The 18,276-nt window shown below is 33.4% G+C and overlaps 1 protein-coding gene across 2 annotated transcripts in view; it reads right to left on the reverse strand.

Annotated features, from left to right (window-relative positions):
* The window catches only part of LOC138693266 (protein jagged-1b-like), a 728,512-nt gene that overhangs the window by 198,052 nt on the left and 512,184 nt on the right, over window positions 1–18,276 (reverse strand). For both annotated transcript variants that reach the window (XM_069817112.1, XM_069817113.1), the window contains exons 4-5: window positions 15,884–16,138; window positions 12,039–12,099 (exon numbers count right to left, since the gene is read on the reverse strand). In XM_069817112.1, the coding sequence (XP_069673213.1) occupies window positions 12,039–12,099; window positions 15,884–16,138 (316 nt within the window). The remainder of the gene's footprint in view (window positions 1–12,038; window positions 12,100–15,883; window positions 16,139–18,276) is intronic.

The following is an 18,276-nucleotide window of genomic DNA, read 5'->3' on the forward strand; positions in this document are numbered from 1 at the left end:
ACTGTTCCATATTCAAAGTAGAGCTTCCTAATATTCTCAGCATCTCTGACGGTTAGAATTAGATCCACTTGAGAGGTTGGGAGGACACTCTGTGAAGAAACAGGTGTTTCGCTCTGTGTTGCATAACTCAAAGGAAATAAACACATAGCCGAAACTATCCGTGCTGGCCAAGACGGTAGCTGGGTGGTCTGGGACCCTCTGGGCCCGCTCACAGCCTGACATGCGAGTATTAAGTACGCTGGCTAATCTTCATTTGTTTTCAGTCTAAGCTGGCAGAGAGTTATGCGAAATAAGCGATGAACATTAATGCAAATACGAAAACACTTAAAATTACACTAGATTTCATTCACGTTTTTAATGATGATGGGGATAATGAAGTTAGCAATAACACCAATAATAATAATAATAATAATAATAATAATAATAATAATAATAATAATAATAATAATAATAATAATAATAATAATAATAATAGTAGTAGTAGTAATAATAATAAAAAAGGTAAAGATATCCCCGTACAAAGTCGACCTGGTTGGCAAGTTGGTATAGCGCTGGCCTTCTATGCCCAAGGTTGCGGGTTCGATCCCGGGCCAGGTCGATGGCATTTAAGTGTGCTTAAATGTGACAGGCTCATGTCAGTAGATTTACTGGCATGTAAAAGAACTCCTGCGGGATAAAATTCCGGCATATCCGGCGACGCTGATATAACCTCTGCAGTTGCGAGCGTCGTTAAATAAAACATAACATTTTTTCCCCGTACAATGCCATGAAGGCACTTGGGGGGCATGGAGGTAGAGCCACATGCTTTCCATAACCTCGGCACTCGAATGAGGTGGTGTGGTCGGCACCACGCTCTGACCGCCTTTTACCCCCGGGAAAGACCCGGTACTCAATTTCATAGGAGGTTGAGTGAACCTCGGGGCCGTTCTGGAAGTTTGGCAACGAGAAAAAAATCCTGTCACCACCTAGGATCGAACCCCGGACCTTCCAGTCCGTAGTCAGCTGCTCTACCAACTGAGCTACCCGGCCGACAATAATAATAATAATTATTATTATTATAATTATAATAATAATAATTATTATTATTATAATTATAATAATAATAATTATTATGATAATAATTATAATAATTATTGTAATAATAATAATAATAATAATAATTATTATTATATTATTATTATATTATTATTATTATTATATTATTATTATATTATTATTATTATATTATTATTATTATATTATTATTATTATTATTATATTATTATTATTATTATTATTATTATATTATTATTATTATATTATTATTATTATTATATTATTATTATTATTATATTATTATTATTATATTATTATTATATTATTATTATTATTATTATGTTATTATTATATTATTATTATTATTATTATTATCATATTATTATTATATTATTATTATTATATTATTATTATTATATTATTATTATATTATTATTATATTATTATTATTATTATTATTATTATTATTATTATTATTATTATTATTATAATAACAGCAGTCGCCTGTTGTGTTTCAAATAATAGCATTTTTAGCTTGTAGCCTATATATCACACAGAACCGGGTTCGCTTCCTGACGATTATGTAGAAATACAGTGTAGGCCTATTCTTCACATTTGGACTGGGAGAGTTCAATGTTTGATAGTCATCCTTGTTTGTCTCGTGCGATGATTTTCGTCCTGCTGACCACATGACCAAAGTGTCGTACAAAAATTTATTACTTGTGAATGTGTAATGTTGGTTCACAAGTCAGAAGCAAGGAAGGACTCAACGCGCAACGTATCAAACGACCTGATATTCGAAAATAGGTTGTGATAGTGATGATGATGATCATGATGATGGTGATGATGATGATGATGATTAAACGTCCACATTATTAGAATAATTACGTTTAACGGATTGCATCACTACTGAAATTCTATGTAAATAACAATGAGTGTAACTCATGTCGTATGTAAATGAAAATGATTAGGCCTATTACTATTAGCCTATTATTATTATTATTATTATTATTATTATTATTATTATTATTATTATTATTATCATCATAATTATTATTAATAGTAATAAATATAAACATTAGGACATTTAAGGTCGCGCGATTTGATGAAAATTGTTACCTTTTCTTTCTTTCTTTCTTTCTTTCTTTCTTTCTTTCTTATTCTGTTTAAGTCATTCATTCATAGTTTCCTACCCAAGGGAAGGTCCTTCACTGTAAAAGCAACATTCCTTAACCTTCCCTCTTTTCCCCCTTCCTCTTAGTCTTCACATACGATCCATATATCTTAATGTTGTCTACCATCTGATATTTTCTGCCTCGAATTTTTCTCCCGTTCACCATTCTTTCCATTACGTCCTTCAGTAGGCAGCTTCTTCTCAGCCAGTGATCTAACCAATTTATTTTCTCTTCCTAATCAGTTTTAGTATTATTCTTTCTTCACCCACTATTTCTAGCACAGCTCCATTTCTTATTTTGTACGTCCATTACCCGACTTAAACACCACTGCGGGTATCGGATCGCACACCAGACATTCCACAAGTGCGAGCCTCCCTGGTCATGGGATCGGCAGATGCAGGGCCACAGCACAGACATCGCAGGACAATCACAAGACAGCGAACAGACAGCCGGTCCCATGGAAGGAAGATAAATTTTTCCATTGCTCAAGCCGAGAATCGAACCTTTGACTGCTTGATTAGGAAAAGTACTGTACATTCTATCTGCATAGCCATAACTGTGAATAAATTTGACGAATAATGTAATATCTTAAAAATAATTTAAGGTGATTTAATTAATGTTTTAAATTTTAACAAGAGTAGGTATATTTTATCTGTAGTAATGTCACAAGAGGTCTGAGATTTATTTGGGAAATCTCAGGCCTCGAGTGACATTTATTAGGACTATTTCGTGAATGAAATAAAAATGTAAATAATATATCCCTAAAATTCGCTCACAAAATGTTAATAATTGTAGGCATATTTATGAATACTTCACCTCTTCAGGCATTGTGAAGTCTAAATAGATGAATAACGATTACTGCAATAAAAAATTGAATGTTATTCAGTAATGCCAATTGAGAAAAGCGAAATGCAGGTTTCAAAATGCTAATTACATGCTCTTTTTCCTCTAATTATGTTGCAAAAACGTATAATCAAAATTTGTTTGAAAAGGCGACTGGATTATCCAACAAATTTGATCCATTCTGAATTGAATGTTTTTAGAATTGACCAAATTTATAAATACTCTTTAATGAAATTCTATCATAAAAATAGAACGAAATTTGTAGCTCAGCCACATGCTCATAATACGAGACGAAATGAAATTCTTAAATTAGTTGAACCTAAATATTTCACATCTGCTGCTTTACTACAGAGTACAAATTATGGTCCACGTCTATATAATTCGATAATAAAATTTCATCCAGAATTGACTACTTTAAGCAATGAAATTTTCAGATCCAGAATTAAAAAATTTATATGACAGACTTCCCTGTATATATATATATATATATATATATATATATATATATATATATATGTATATATATATTATGTACCATGTATTGTAAAACAAGTTTATTTCTATCCTAAGTGTATTTTTCTATTTTATCTTGGTTACTATATCAACATGACCTGCACTAATTATACTACTAATAATAATTTAATATTAATCCATCAATCTAAACATCGTCTCTTTTTTCACTCAGTTATTATTAGTATTATTATTTACTAATTTTATTACAATCTTTATGTGAGCTTTTTTCTTAAGTATTTTGTCTACAAAGTATGTGTATCTATGTAACGGAACTGTCCCCGAACACGAGCTTTGCTCTTTCGGGGTATTTTAATGTAACGTTTTTTTTTTTAAATGCCATTTCACATTTATGTACTGCGCTTTTGTCTTATTATTATAACAGAAATACGTTTTCATTATCTGTTGAAACCATAATTTAATTTAAACATTTTATAGTATAATTACAAATAACCTGATTAATACATTAATTAAATGAACAATTGTTACGAGTGAGTGTCATTTTCTTTAGATACAATGAACATGGAATTAGAAGATGAAGATGTAGATATGGAAGTAGGATTTCACACTTTATTTAGTACAATGGATTCATGATTATCGATTTACGTGGAAACAGTTGGCGACACTGACTAAACAAAAGAATGACCATGCGATATTTTGATAGTGATAAATCGAGCTACAGAAATTATCGCGATGCATGATTGTGATTGGTTGGAATTCAAAATTTCATTAAACTTCATTGGCCAAAATGGAATGACGTCATATAAACGAAATAGTCACTGATAATTTTGTTGTTAAGCGCATGGTATGATAAATGTGGTTTAAAAGACATACAGTACATCTTAACGTCCTTGACTTTGTCGTCTGTTTATTTTATTACACAAGTGGCTTCACCGTTCTGTTTACAGTCCTATGTGTCATCTATGTGCCGAGAGTCTCGTATATTTTTACCAACTTGCCACCTGGTCTTAATGCGTAGAGTACACCGTGGCATGTTTGCTCCATGTGGACAACTAGTGGCGCGTATCAAGAGTTAAGAATATTGTTACTTCATCGCTATTCGAACTGCAAATAACTCAATTTAATCCAACTGGCTTTTAAGGAACCCGGAGGTTCATTGCCGCCCTGACATAAGCCCTCCATCGGTCCCTATCCTGAGCAAGACCAATCCAGTCTCAATCATCATATCCCACCTCCCTCAAATCCATTTTAATATTATCTTCCCATCTACGTCTCGGCCTCCCCAAAGGTCTTTTCCCCTCTGGCCTCCCAACTAACACTCTATATGCATTTCTGGATTCGCCCATACGTGCTACATGCCCTGCCCATCTCAAACGTCTGGATTTAATGTTCCTAATTATGTCAGGTGAAGGATATAATGCGTGCAGGTCTGCGTTGTGTAACTTTCTCCATTCTCCTGTAACTTCATCCCTCTTAGCCCCAAATATTTTCCTAAGCACCTTATTCTCATAAACCCTCAATCTCTGTTCCTCTCTCAAAGTGACAGTCCAAGTTTCACAGCCATACAGAACAACCGGTAATATGACTGTTTTATAAATTCTAACTTTCAGATTTTTTGACAGCAGACTAGATGACAAAAGCTTCTCAACCGAATAATAACAGACATTTCCCATATTTATTCTGCGTTTAATTTCCTCCCGAGTGTCATTTATATTTGTTACTGTTGCTCCAAGCTATTTGAATTTTTCCACCTCTTCGAAAGATAAATCTCCAACTTTTATAGTTCCATTTCGTATAATATTCTGATCACGAGACATAATCATATACTTAGTCTTTTCGGGATTTACTTCCAACCCTATCTCTTTACTTGCTTCAAGTAGAATTTCCCTAATCGTTTGAGGATTTTCTAATCCAACAGTAACAACATTACAAAAAGTAACTACTGCTAACAAACCCAAATCAATGACTTTCAGTTCCCAGTGGATAGTGGTAGTATTTTATTTATAGACGTTTTCAACTGCTGAGATTTTTCAGCGTTGAAATTCAGCGTGGGCGAGAAATGGCCAACAAATTTTGCCAGGTGTCCTCTATTAGAGACTTGACGTAAATCTACAACACGGGATCCGTTCTTTTGCATGGACTACGAACATATTCCCTCCACTTGCTGCCCAGGCTTTTAACATCCTGTTCTGCCTTGCTTGATCCCCCTCATGTGCTAGCTGTTGGGTCACGTCCATTTTCAGCTTTCCCATTCAAAATTCTCTAATGTTCCTTCATATGGGACGCGAACCTCGGAGCGAGAAAAGTGGTCAACAGGCTTTGAGCTCTCATAAATACTTCTCAGCCCAAATTTCCCTTGCAAAACTGCGTTTTCGTGTACAGTAGTGGCAAAAAAACTGGACAGACCTTTGTAACTGATTTCAGAGCCTTGTTCACTCCAGAGCACGATAGACTGGTAACTAAGAATTTCGTGGTCGAATCCTGCTTGGGAAGGAAACTTTTTTTTGTTCCTTATTCAAATTTATTCCCAATACTTTTCGATTGCAGGAATATTTTACTACTTAATTAAATTATTATTCCCAGAACATGAATGTTACCAGCAATCGAAAATTATTGGGAATAAATTTGAATAAAGAACAAAGAAAAAAGTTTCCTTCCCAGGCAGGATTCGAACCACGAAAGTCTTAGTTACCAGTCTATTATGCTCTGGAGTGAACAAGGCTCTGAAATCAGCTACAAGGATCGGTCCGGTTTTTTTGCCACTACTGTACATTTTAAATGTTTCTCCTTCTATTTCGCAATTAATTAACTCACTCACTCACTCACTCACTCACTCACTCACTCACTCACTCACTCACTCACAGCTTTAGGCTACTTCCTTCCAGGAGAAAGTCATGCTGAAGATTTTTTTGAGCTTCAAAGTCCATTGCCTAGGCTGTCAAAGATTTTAGCTGTATCGATTTATTCATCCATTTATTCTTTTGCATCTTATCACCGTCTCATCCTTAATTAATTCTTATTTTATGTGTCTGTTTTGTTAGATATTAATTTATTAATTTATGTCAACAAGTTTTTTCTACTTATCTACTTGTCTACTTTGTCACGTTAAATAAACCATTATTATTATTATTATTATTATTATTACTATTATTATTATTATTATTATTATTATTATTATTATTTCACGAGAAATATCAGCATACCTCATAAGATTTTATTGTTGTAATCAATGAACATGACAAAAACACAGCTGATGACAAACAGACAAGAAATCCCCATCTCAATTGACGGAACAACGCTACCATATGCAACGGAATACACATACCTAGGCCAACTAATTTCCTTTAAAGACAAGACTGGAAAAGAAATAAGAAGAAGAATATCCTTAGCTTGGAAATCCTTCTGGTCCCTCCAGTTCATACTCCTGGACAAGATAATCAGCAGAAGACTCAAATTCGAAGTACTACAAACCTGCGTCTACCCAACACTACTTTATGGATGCCAAACATGGCCGACAACAGACAGATGAATGCGCTAGAAATATGCCAAAGGAAAATGGAACGAAAGATATTGGGAATAACTATGAGAGACAGAATTTCCAATGATTCGCTGTCCCAAATGGCATCAACAACAAACGTCACACAAAGAGCAAACAAATTGAAGTGGAAGTGGGGAGGCCATATCGCGCGGATGAAAGACGAAAGATGGACATACAGAGCCACCATGTGGGACCCGCGCACAGGAGACCGGCACAGAGGCAGACCAAGGAAGAGGTGGGCAGACTTCTACACAACACAAGCAGGCCAGCAATGGTCCAGAATAGCAAGAAGCAGGGGAACATGGAGAACAATTGGAAGTCGACTACAAACGAAGACAGTGCCAGTCACAAACAGCATCCCAAGTTGACTCGGTGAAAGTGCATTCAATATAATAAAAGTGTTAGTGAAATCAAATTAATCAAAGTGACAGCGAAATCAACTCCAACCAGACAAAGAAACACTAGACACAACCTCGCCGCGTTAGTGAAACAGAGCTACCCTCTAGCAGGAGGCCTTTGCCCTTCAAGGGACACATTAGGCTATTATTATTATTATTATTATTATTATTATTATTATTATTATTATTATTATTATTTATATCTCCTTTTCAGTTGACAGAGATTTTTTGAATGATAAACGAAAGAACGAAACCGGCAGGAAACGCAGCCAATACATTTCCACAGGCCCTTTAATTATGTTGTTAAGACAGAGGGAAATTAATGTGACTCGGACATAGCGGCTTCTTGTCCGTCGTCGAGTACAAACATCGCATTCATCGCCATCGCAACGCTGATTGCTAGTCATTTGTCTTGCAGCGTCCGGCAAAGCTGTGACATCCAGTCTATGGTTTCCGAACACTAAGCTTCGTCCAGGCAATAACCTCCCTGCACGACCACATCTTGCCAGCATGCCAGCCTGCGTTATGTATACTCATATTTGAATGAAGATGCGAGTAAAAAAATATATATGACCAGAATACCTTTTATTTTCAGACGAAGAAAATCAGTTTCCAAGTAAGGACATTGGACATACATCGTAGCTCCGTTTTTTATTTGTTACCTGTTGTTTCAGATTAAAACATACGTGCAAGTGTAACTTGTGGGTCTCGTCTGGGGTTATTAAAATGCATAGCATATATTATATTATGCTGCAGAGGTTATTTAAACTGAAGTACAAAAACGCATCCGGTTCAATCTAGTGAATTAACGACCTGAATCATAAAATGTGATATTAGTAAGTGTGAAGTGAAGTGGTTATGTATCAACTGTGACTATCCTATCTGTGAGACAGTTTTCTTAATTGTTAACAATTAAAGACTCTATCAGTGCCGTGGAATTTTTATTTCATGGCGTAAACGTCCCGCACTCGAGCAAGCGAGTATAAATCAAGGTTGAGCAACAAAAAGCTTCCATAATTTGTCTGCTTTTTGTGGTTTCACTTCTCACATCTGTATATTTATTACCAGGTGTAATGAAAGTTATATTCCCTTTCATTTGCATTTCTGTACTTGAACAAGGCAGACCTACGGAATAATAAGCATCTCTTCGTCTGTTCCCAAAATTATTGGAATAAGTTCAGTGTTTGGTGGTTTGTAATAAATTGTAAAGAAAATTATTGATTTTTAAGTATTAGATAATGCGGTAGAATAAGCGACGAAAATTCCAATAAATCTGGTACTGAAATGGGAATTTATTCTCTTAGATACAGTGCTAATTGAACTGGTTACATCAGCTGCTTGTCTATGCTGATGACGTGAATATGTTAGGAGAAAATCCACAAACGATTAGGGAAAACACGGGAATTTTACTTGAAGCAAGTAAAGAGATAGGTTTGGAAGTAAATCCCGAAAAGACAAAGTATATGATTATGTCTCGTGACGAGAATATTGTACGAAATGGAAATATAAAAATTGGAGATTTATCTTTTGAAGAGGTGAAGAAGTTCAAATATATGGGAGCATGAGTAACAAATATAAATGATACTCGGGAGGAAATTAAACACAGAATAAATATGGGAAATGCCTGTTATTATTCGGTTGAGAAACTTTTATCATCCAGTCTGCTATCGAAAAATCTGAAAGTTAGAATTTATAACACAGTTATATTACCGGTTGTTCTATATGGTTGTGAAACTTGGACTCTCACTTTGAGAGAGGAACAGAGATTGAGGGTTTATGAGAATAAGGTGCTTAGGAAAGTATTTGGGGCTAAGAGGGATGAAGTTACAGGAGAATGGAGAAAGTTACACAACACAGAACTGCACGCATTGTATTCTTCACCTGACATAATTAGGAACATTAAATTCAGACGTTTGAGATGGACAGGGCATGTAGCACGTATGGGCGAATCAGAAATGCATATAGAGTGTTAGTTGGGAGGCCGGAGGGAAAAGACTTTTAGGGAGGCCGAGACGTAGATGGGAAGATAATATTAAAATGGATTTGAGGGAGGTGGGATATGATGATAGAGACTGGATTAATATTGCTCAGGATAGGGACCAATGGCGGGCTTATGTGAGGGCGGAATGAACCTCCGGATTTCTTAAAAGCCAGTAAGTGAGTAAGTAAGATACAGTGGTTCCCAAACGTTTTAGAAGTCCGACCCACTTTTGGGCCAGAATTTTGTTTACGACCCTGATCTACCGTACCGGTACTTAAATCCATCCGAAAAATAAAATTCCTGTAAAATCTAAAACAACAATATTTTTACTCAAAACCAATGGATACCACCCAACTTCTAATGTATCAGTACCTTCAAAACGAGAAATAGGAATATCCAAACCTTTTTCGAATTATCTTTTTTTTTTCTTAGATTGGAATTCTTGCTGATATATTTTGCGAACTCTTAAAAACTTTTAATAGTGCTTTGCAAGGTCAAATTTGAGTAGAACTCTACGAAGAATACACACCTACCAACTCTTGGATCAGAAATCATGAAGGTCTCTCCTGCAATGAATGGCGCGAGGTCCTTAAAATGTCAGCCAATATTTCCGCCCTTCGCTCCGTGCCAGGCAGGTCCTTGGATTCTAACTTCTGTCGGCATTGCCGCAGGGAGAAAGAAACACTTGCTCATGTCTTAAGGTCCTGTCCACACTGCGAACTTCTCAGGAACTCACGCCACCATCGTGGTCTCTCCTTCATAGCTGAAGAACTTATGAAAATTTATTCGTCCATTTACGAAGAAGTTCGTGGCCTTGCCGTTAATGGTAGTTGCCTTAGGATCGACAACATCGCTTTTAAAGAAACTAATTCTAAAAGATACATAATCGATCCTACCATTAGATTTGAATATCGCAAAGGTCAGCCCAAGAAAATGAACAACGAGAAGAGGAGCATTTATGAGCCTATGTTGGATTACTATAAAGCAAAATACAAGCTAAGCGAGATATAGGTGTTCGGATTGGCGAGAGCACGTCGCACTATACGACGCTATTTTGTGAAAATTTGGAAAAATCTCGGACTACCCATTAACAAATTTAACATCATTGTCATTGTAATTAGGAGTCCTTGCATATATTAAAAATTATTTATATAATAATTTTTAGAGGTAACACTTAAATGTTATTTTGATCTCCGATTTCATAATAAATTTAGTATTTTTTCTTCAATATTTACTGTAAAATAATAATTTGCTATATTAACAAAAGCCGCCCTAAATAAGGGTTCGAATAGATCGGCCTACTAATCAATTCATAAAGAATAATCATTAAAAACAATTATGTGACAATTTGAAAGAAAAAAAAACCATTAAGATAAATGATACGAAAACATAGGAAATCATTTACAATAAAAGTTTGTTGGGTACAAATGATTACTAATTATAGCTAAGGATGATTTAACACATGAGATCCTTTGGTATCAATCGTTGCATCAGAAATTGTAAATTGTTTAAGTTGATTTAAAGTTTCTTCTGGGATCGTGCCACGGGCACGGAACATGAGCTCAAAAACCGTCCAATGTGTGATGTGGTATTAAACTCTTAAGGCTCATTCACAATGAAAAGTAAACATAACGTAAGCGTTAACTTAAGAATATAAACGTTACGGTAAAATCAAGACATCATACCATCATTCACGATGGGAACATAAACATAACAGCAAACATACTTGGTAACCATGGAAACATAACAACGACGCCATTTCCTCATATTCTGTCGTATAATTCGGCGCTCCACGATTGTGTACTGTTTGCAAATCACGTCGGGGCTAGCTTAGTACACTCGTAGCAAGTGCTGCGAAATGTCTATGAATAGCACCCTAAGTTTTTATTCCAGTTATTATTGTATTTTTGTTTACATTGTCTTTTTCGGCAACCTGAAAATTCAGGAGGTTGTTGTATAATAACATTATTTCAATTCCACTCTGTATAAATAAACTATAGACCTACAATGTGATATCAACGTTCACGCATACAGAGTGTGACAGTAAACTTTATTTTTTTAATGGCACCCTATATTAAAATTTACATACGTATTCCGAATCTCCATTAAATTTTACGTATGAATGTGTAGAAATTTTACCCTTTCACCCGTTTCATGTGTTTTAACTATTTATTAAACTTGTTTCGTGGACTTCAAACTTGAGACAAATAAATATGTAAACTCATGTTAAGTAGGCCATAAAACGAAATAAAACGCTATCACTAACCAAACTTGACAACTGAAAATGAGAACCATTCACAGCCAAGCAATGCCCCAGTCTACCACGAAAACAGTCCATTGTCTTTCCACAGTTACAGGACTGATCTGTTCCATCTCATATCTCCAACGGACTAACTAACGTTCAATTTAATAGCTTGAAAATAAGAATTTTTATATAATGGAATATTTTAGGATGACTTTCAACTTAGTAGCCTACACAGTACAGGGAACGATGAAGTACACACTTACATGCACATATCAAGTAAAAGTCTTCCATTTAGAGCCCTGCTAATTACAGCACAGTGTAATGAAGAGTGACAGAGTGTAGCTGTACTTACTCGCAGTCTCCAGGCTGGTCGCACTTGCCGTGGATAGGGTGGCATCCTGTCTTGCAGACAGCTGAAAAAGGAAAAACGAACCTGGTGAAGAATTACGAGAGATTACTGCGTAACTTTGACATACTGTACAGTAAATTGGTTTCAGTTTTACTTGGAGACATTCAATTGATATTATAAGTACTTCTTTGTACGAGTATGACGATACACCATAAAATAAATGTTGATGAAATAAATAAATAAATAAATAAATAAATAAATAAATAAATAAATAAATAAATAAATAAATAAATAAATAAATAAGTAAGTAAATAAGTAAATAAGAAAATAAGTAAATAATTAAATAAATAAATGAGTTGGTAAATAAATAAGTTGGTAAATAAATAAACAAATAAATAAATGAAAAAATAAATAAATAAGTTGGTAAGTAAATAAATAAGCAAATAAATAAGTTGGTAAGTAAATAAATAAATAAACAAACAAACAAATAAATAAGTTGGTAAATAAATAAATAAATAAATAAATAAATAAATAAATAAATAAATAAATAAATAAACATATAAGTAAACAAATACATAAATAAATAAATAACTAAATAAATAAATAAACAGATAAGTAAATAAATAAATACATAAATAAATAAATACATAAATACATAAATAAATAAATAAATAAATAAATAACTAAATAAATAAATAAACAGATAAGTAAATAAATAAATAAATAAATACATAAATACATAAATAAATAAATAAATAAATAAACAGATAAGTAAATAAATAAATAAATAAATAAATACATAAATAAATAAATAAATAAACAGATAAGTAAACAAATAAATAAATAAATAACTAAATAAATAAATAAATAAACAGATAAGTAAACAAATAAATACATAAATAAATAAATAAACAAACAAACAAACAAACAAATAAATAAATAAATAAATAAATAAATAAATAAATAAATAAATAAATAAATAAATAAGTTGGTAAGTAAATAAATAAGCAAATAAATAAGTTGGTAAGTAAATAAATAAATAAACAAACAAACAAATAAATAAGTTGGTAAGTAAATAAATAAATAAATAAATAAATAAACAGATAAGTAAATAAATAAATACATAAATACATAAATAAATAAATAAATAACTAAATAAATAAACAGATAAGTAAACAAATAAATAAATAAATAAATAACTAAATAAATAAATAAACAGATAAGTAAACAAATAAATACATAAATAAATAAACAAACAAACAAACAAATAAATAAATAAATAAATGAATGAACAAGTAAGTAAATAAATAAATGAATGAACAAGTAAGTAAATAAATAAATGAATGAACAAGTAAGTAAATAAATAAATAAATGAACAAATAAATAAACAAATAAATAAATAAATAAATAATTTGGTAAGTAAATAAATAAATAAATAAAAGTATGACGACTAATTGTGAAAAATTACTATTTTTTTTTCTTGTTCGTTCATACTTCAGACAATTCTTCTTATTTTATTAATAATCTTTTTTTTTCGCGGTGTATTTATTATTCTGCTTTTCGGTGGGCTTATATTTTTTAAATTTATTTCGAAATTGTGTTATCAATACTGCTAATGTTCGAGCATTTTTTTCTAGTGTCTACTAGTTTTTTCTTATGATGTATGTAAAAGAAATAAACTTTTTTCACAATATGTCTTTACTGAGACATTTTATAGCTACTTGTTTTTTGCTACTTGAAATTACACAGGGTGTAAACGATATAAACTGCCATAATTATATACACAGTACATATCGGTCTCTTGAAGAAAATGTCTGTGAAATGTAATTATTTCTTATGATTTTATTTTTAATTTGTAAAATCATGTTTTTAAAATTGACATTAGTCTAATTACTATTTGTTTATTTTTCGACTGAACGTGAATGTCATTGCCAATGACCTTTCACCGAACAATACACAACAGAGTAACAAACGACTGCTGCAGGAGAAGTAAATAATGTCTGTCTATTCTTATTTTCAAAACCGTTAGATTCACAAAACACGTTTTTTCTTCTGGGAAAACCTTGAGAGTTACAGGGAAGCATTTTTTCACTTTTTCCTACAGTTATTTATGCTCTATCACCGGTATCTTTTTTTTTATAGTTTATGTCGTTTACACCATATAAGTGAATGAATAAATACAGGGTGTTTAAAAAATGTATGGCAAAATTTTAGGGATGGATTCCTTACATGTAGAGGATAAAAAAATGTTACATAAACATGGGTCCAGAAATTGAAAATTATTGAGATATCAGACAATCAAGTATTTTATGTTTAAAGTAAAACTTCAGCAGCAGCTCAATAACCGACCCGTACGCAGATGTGCAGAATCATTTCAAAACGTTTACTCACCTAACTTACGACATCAGCAACATCTATCATAACCTTGTCAACAGTACAATAATGTGAGCCCATGCGTACCTATTTAGTGTTTTAACTACTACAATCCATCTACGAGTGCTAACAGATTCCGTCCAGCACTGATCTTTATCAGTCATGACTAACTACATGTACTGTACTAAGTTAATTTTGTACCATTAATTTGCGGCACTATTATACTCCAATAATTGACCGGTTCAAAACTATAGTGGGCCAAGCGCCATTTACTGAAACCGTAGAAATCAAGGGTTAAAATAAAGTTATTATTGGAAACATATAGCAAGTAATATAAAGTATACACATTAAAACTAATTAATGATATGTCAATCTTCATTAAATTATGGCATTCACTTAACTTTAACCTTGCTTTCTCCAGTTTTAATAAATGGCGTTTGGCCCACTATGGCTCTGAACTCTTCAATTATCAATTTCCGGACCCATTTTTATATAACTTTTTTTTATCGTCTACGTGTGTGGAATCCAACCCTGAAATTTTGCCGTATATTTTTAAACACCCTGTATACACATGAATGAATAATGAATAAATAAATAAATGATTAATTAATGAATAATTAAATATAGTTTTGTTTATTATTAAGATTTATCGTAGGTAAATCAAAACTTTATTTTTCCTAGGTACAGTTTTGTATGGAGCATTTTTTCTACACAATTACGTAACATTTATATTGACGCAGTTTTATTGTCTACATATGTGGAATCCAACCCTGAAATTTTGTCGTATATTTTTAAACACCCTGTATATACATGAATGGATAATGAATAAATAAATGATTAATTAATGAAGCATTAAATATATTTTTGTTTATTATTAAGATTTATCGTAGGTAAATTAAAACTTTATTTTTCCTAGGTACAGTTTTGTATGGAGCATTTTTTCTACACAATTACATAACATTTATATTGACGCAGTTTTATTGTCTACATGTGTGGAATCCAACCCTGAAATTTTGCCGTATATTTTTAAACACCCTGTATATACATGAATGGATAATGAATAAATAAATGTTTAATTAATTAATAATTAAATATAGTTTTGTTTATTATTAAGATTTATCGTAGGTAAATTAAAACTTTATTTTTCCTAGGTACAGTTTTGTATGGAGCATTTTTTTCTACACAATTACATAACATTTATATTGACGCAGTTTTGATAGTAAGATACATTTTATGACATGAGAACAAGTACTTACATACTCTACGAAATAAGTACAAGTAATGTGATACACCAGTATTTAATTAAAACTGTAATATATTGAGAGAAACAGTTTAGATCTTCCAGAATTGTACCAGTACACGAAGTTTTCCTGTAAAAATTCGGTAATCCAATAATCAGTTAAATGCCATCAATTTTCAGACAGCTCCATAATTTTTACACCTCTGGGATTTATATTGGGGGGGGGGGAACTTACCTATCTCGCAGTTGGCGGTCCTCCAGCCCGCGATGCACTCCTTGTCGCCCGCCTTATCACATCGGTAATGCCCGAATTTGTCGTCGCGAGGGCGGCAGAATTTGGTGCAGGTGGAGTTGAAGTAGTGCAGGTCGCATTGCACGCGCACTCTGTACGTGATGCGCGCCGTGTTGCCGTTGTAGTTCAGCGTGTGCCAGTCCGGGCTCGGCAGGATGATCCCCGAGTATGTCGCCTCCTCGATGATGCGGTTCGTCGCTGCAAAACATTACATAACACCATTAGTTTAAAATATAATTAAATTTCACCACATATTTTGTTCAGTAGACCGATATGTAGGCCTACTGCCTATGCAATTTTGGCAGTTTATATCGTTTACGCCCTGTATAGCTAAGTCGTGTGAACGATTCCCTGTCTCATACAGCTCTTTTACATATTTCGTCCATCTGATCAGTTTTGCCATGTTTCTGTATTGTCTCTGCGGTGGTCCTGTGTCGTGCTGACTTCATATCCAGTAAAGCCTGCATTTTGTTGTTGTCTATGTTCGTCTAGAGCAGCGTTTCTCAAACTATGGTCCGCGGACCACCTGTGGTCCTCGAGGTCTGCCCTTGTGGTCCTTCGAAAAAGACATAAGAAAAAATAAAATTCAAACGAATTGCGTATCACACTATAGCTTAAAATCTCAGAGTTTGGAAATGACACATGGCATCTCCTTTCACTTTTTCTCCCAGTACTGCATGTTATGAAATTTATTACCCTACTCGTCTAACGACTTCCCACTCTACTCTCAGCAACAAAAGAGGGATTTAAAGCACTATACACGTGGTGTTTCTCGACATATTTTCCCTGCACATCTGGCGCCGCGCCTGTAATCCAACCAGGGACCACCCGAATTCATAACAGAGGACCAAAGTACCGAACCTTAATTCAATTTTAAAATATAAATATACTGGTATTAAAATATGCTACGAAAATGATAAATTTGCTTTCGAAGGGAACAAGAGTAAGGAGATCCGCGGAACTGCTGTGACGTTAAAAAGTGGTCCCCACTTCAGGAAAGTCTGAGAAACGCTGGTCTAGAGAAAAGAAAATTCCGACGCCCGAAAAGAGCACAGAGTAGGATAAGGAAAGAAGAATCTTGAGTTTTGAAGAAATAAATTTATCTTAAAGTTTGATTTCGGTTTCCATAAACAGTAAAACATCGTTAATATTCTCCCGCTTATAACGCTATCCCTTTCATTACGCTCCTTTTATACGGTCCCTAGACATTTCGTAGATAATTCTGCATAATTTTACATTTTGTAACGCTTCTAAATCTTGCTTGTAGTGCTTTTTGGGATCGGAAATGAGTAAAAAATTCCGTACAAATTGTGAAACTTAAAATGTTTTAAAAGCATTGTGAAGAAATGTTACTGTGACTGTACTAAGGGTCATTGCACCACAAATGCAAGAAAGGAATTTCACCCTCTATCTGAAGAAACTCTCCGATAGGCACTGTCAGACAATGTAATTACCAACAGAATTAGTATTTTAAATTTATTTAACTTAATCAACTTCAGCAATTTATTTGAATAATACAGAACTACTTTCTATAACGTTAATTCTTCAAGAAGTTCGCGTTTTTTTCTAAAATCTGAACTCTGATAAGAAGCAAGAATCTAATAGTTTGGCATATTTGGCCTGCAGTTCGAGATAGATACCTTGTTTTTTTAAGCGATGTTTTGAAACTCTTAAGGCTGTTTAGAATTTGAGAGATGATGATAAGGTGGTAGCAGTAGAAACTCGGAGAAAATATGCCCTCCAGACATTGCAAAGGGATCTGCGATAAACGAAATAACTCTTTGGTAAGATGTTAGGAACCTATGTACCAACCTTTCGGATCAGAATGGTTTAATACTATACCTACTGCCTTTGAAAGTTGTTGATTTATCGGCTGAGACTTGAACGAAGATAAGTTTTATTTCGCCATAACTTTCCTTTCTGATTACAGAGCACATTAAATTGTTTGTGCGCCTGAGTTAGTCACACAAATGTTTTCCAAATAATATAATGTAGTATTATGTCTAAATCGCTCTAGTTCACGGCGTCTCACTAGATGGTAGCACAGTGTTCATAGATCATCCCTGGGCACTGCCATGCTTTACAGTCTAGTGCATACAGTCACGAAGCCTGAGTTGTTGAGGGTGCTAGGAACAATAGACTGTGCAGGTACTATTCGCATTGTCTGTAATGAGGCGATAGTAGCGATCCTAGTGGTTAGCATCGACGCTATATAACATAGTAGTAGTTAAATAACCCATTAAAAACAGTCAAATTTTAACACGCTTGTCTAGGGCTAAAAGATATACTTTTAAGAATGTTGTATAAAAAGTAGTCTCTTATTGAATTATGTTCTT

This window comes from Periplaneta americana, chromosome 17 (assembly GCF_040183065.1).
Source record: "Periplaneta americana isolate PAMFEO1 chromosome 17, P.americana_PAMFEO1_priV1, whole genome shotgun sequence".
Lineage (NCBI taxonomy): Eukaryota > Metazoa > Arthropoda > Insecta > Blattodea > Blattidae > Periplaneta > Periplaneta americana.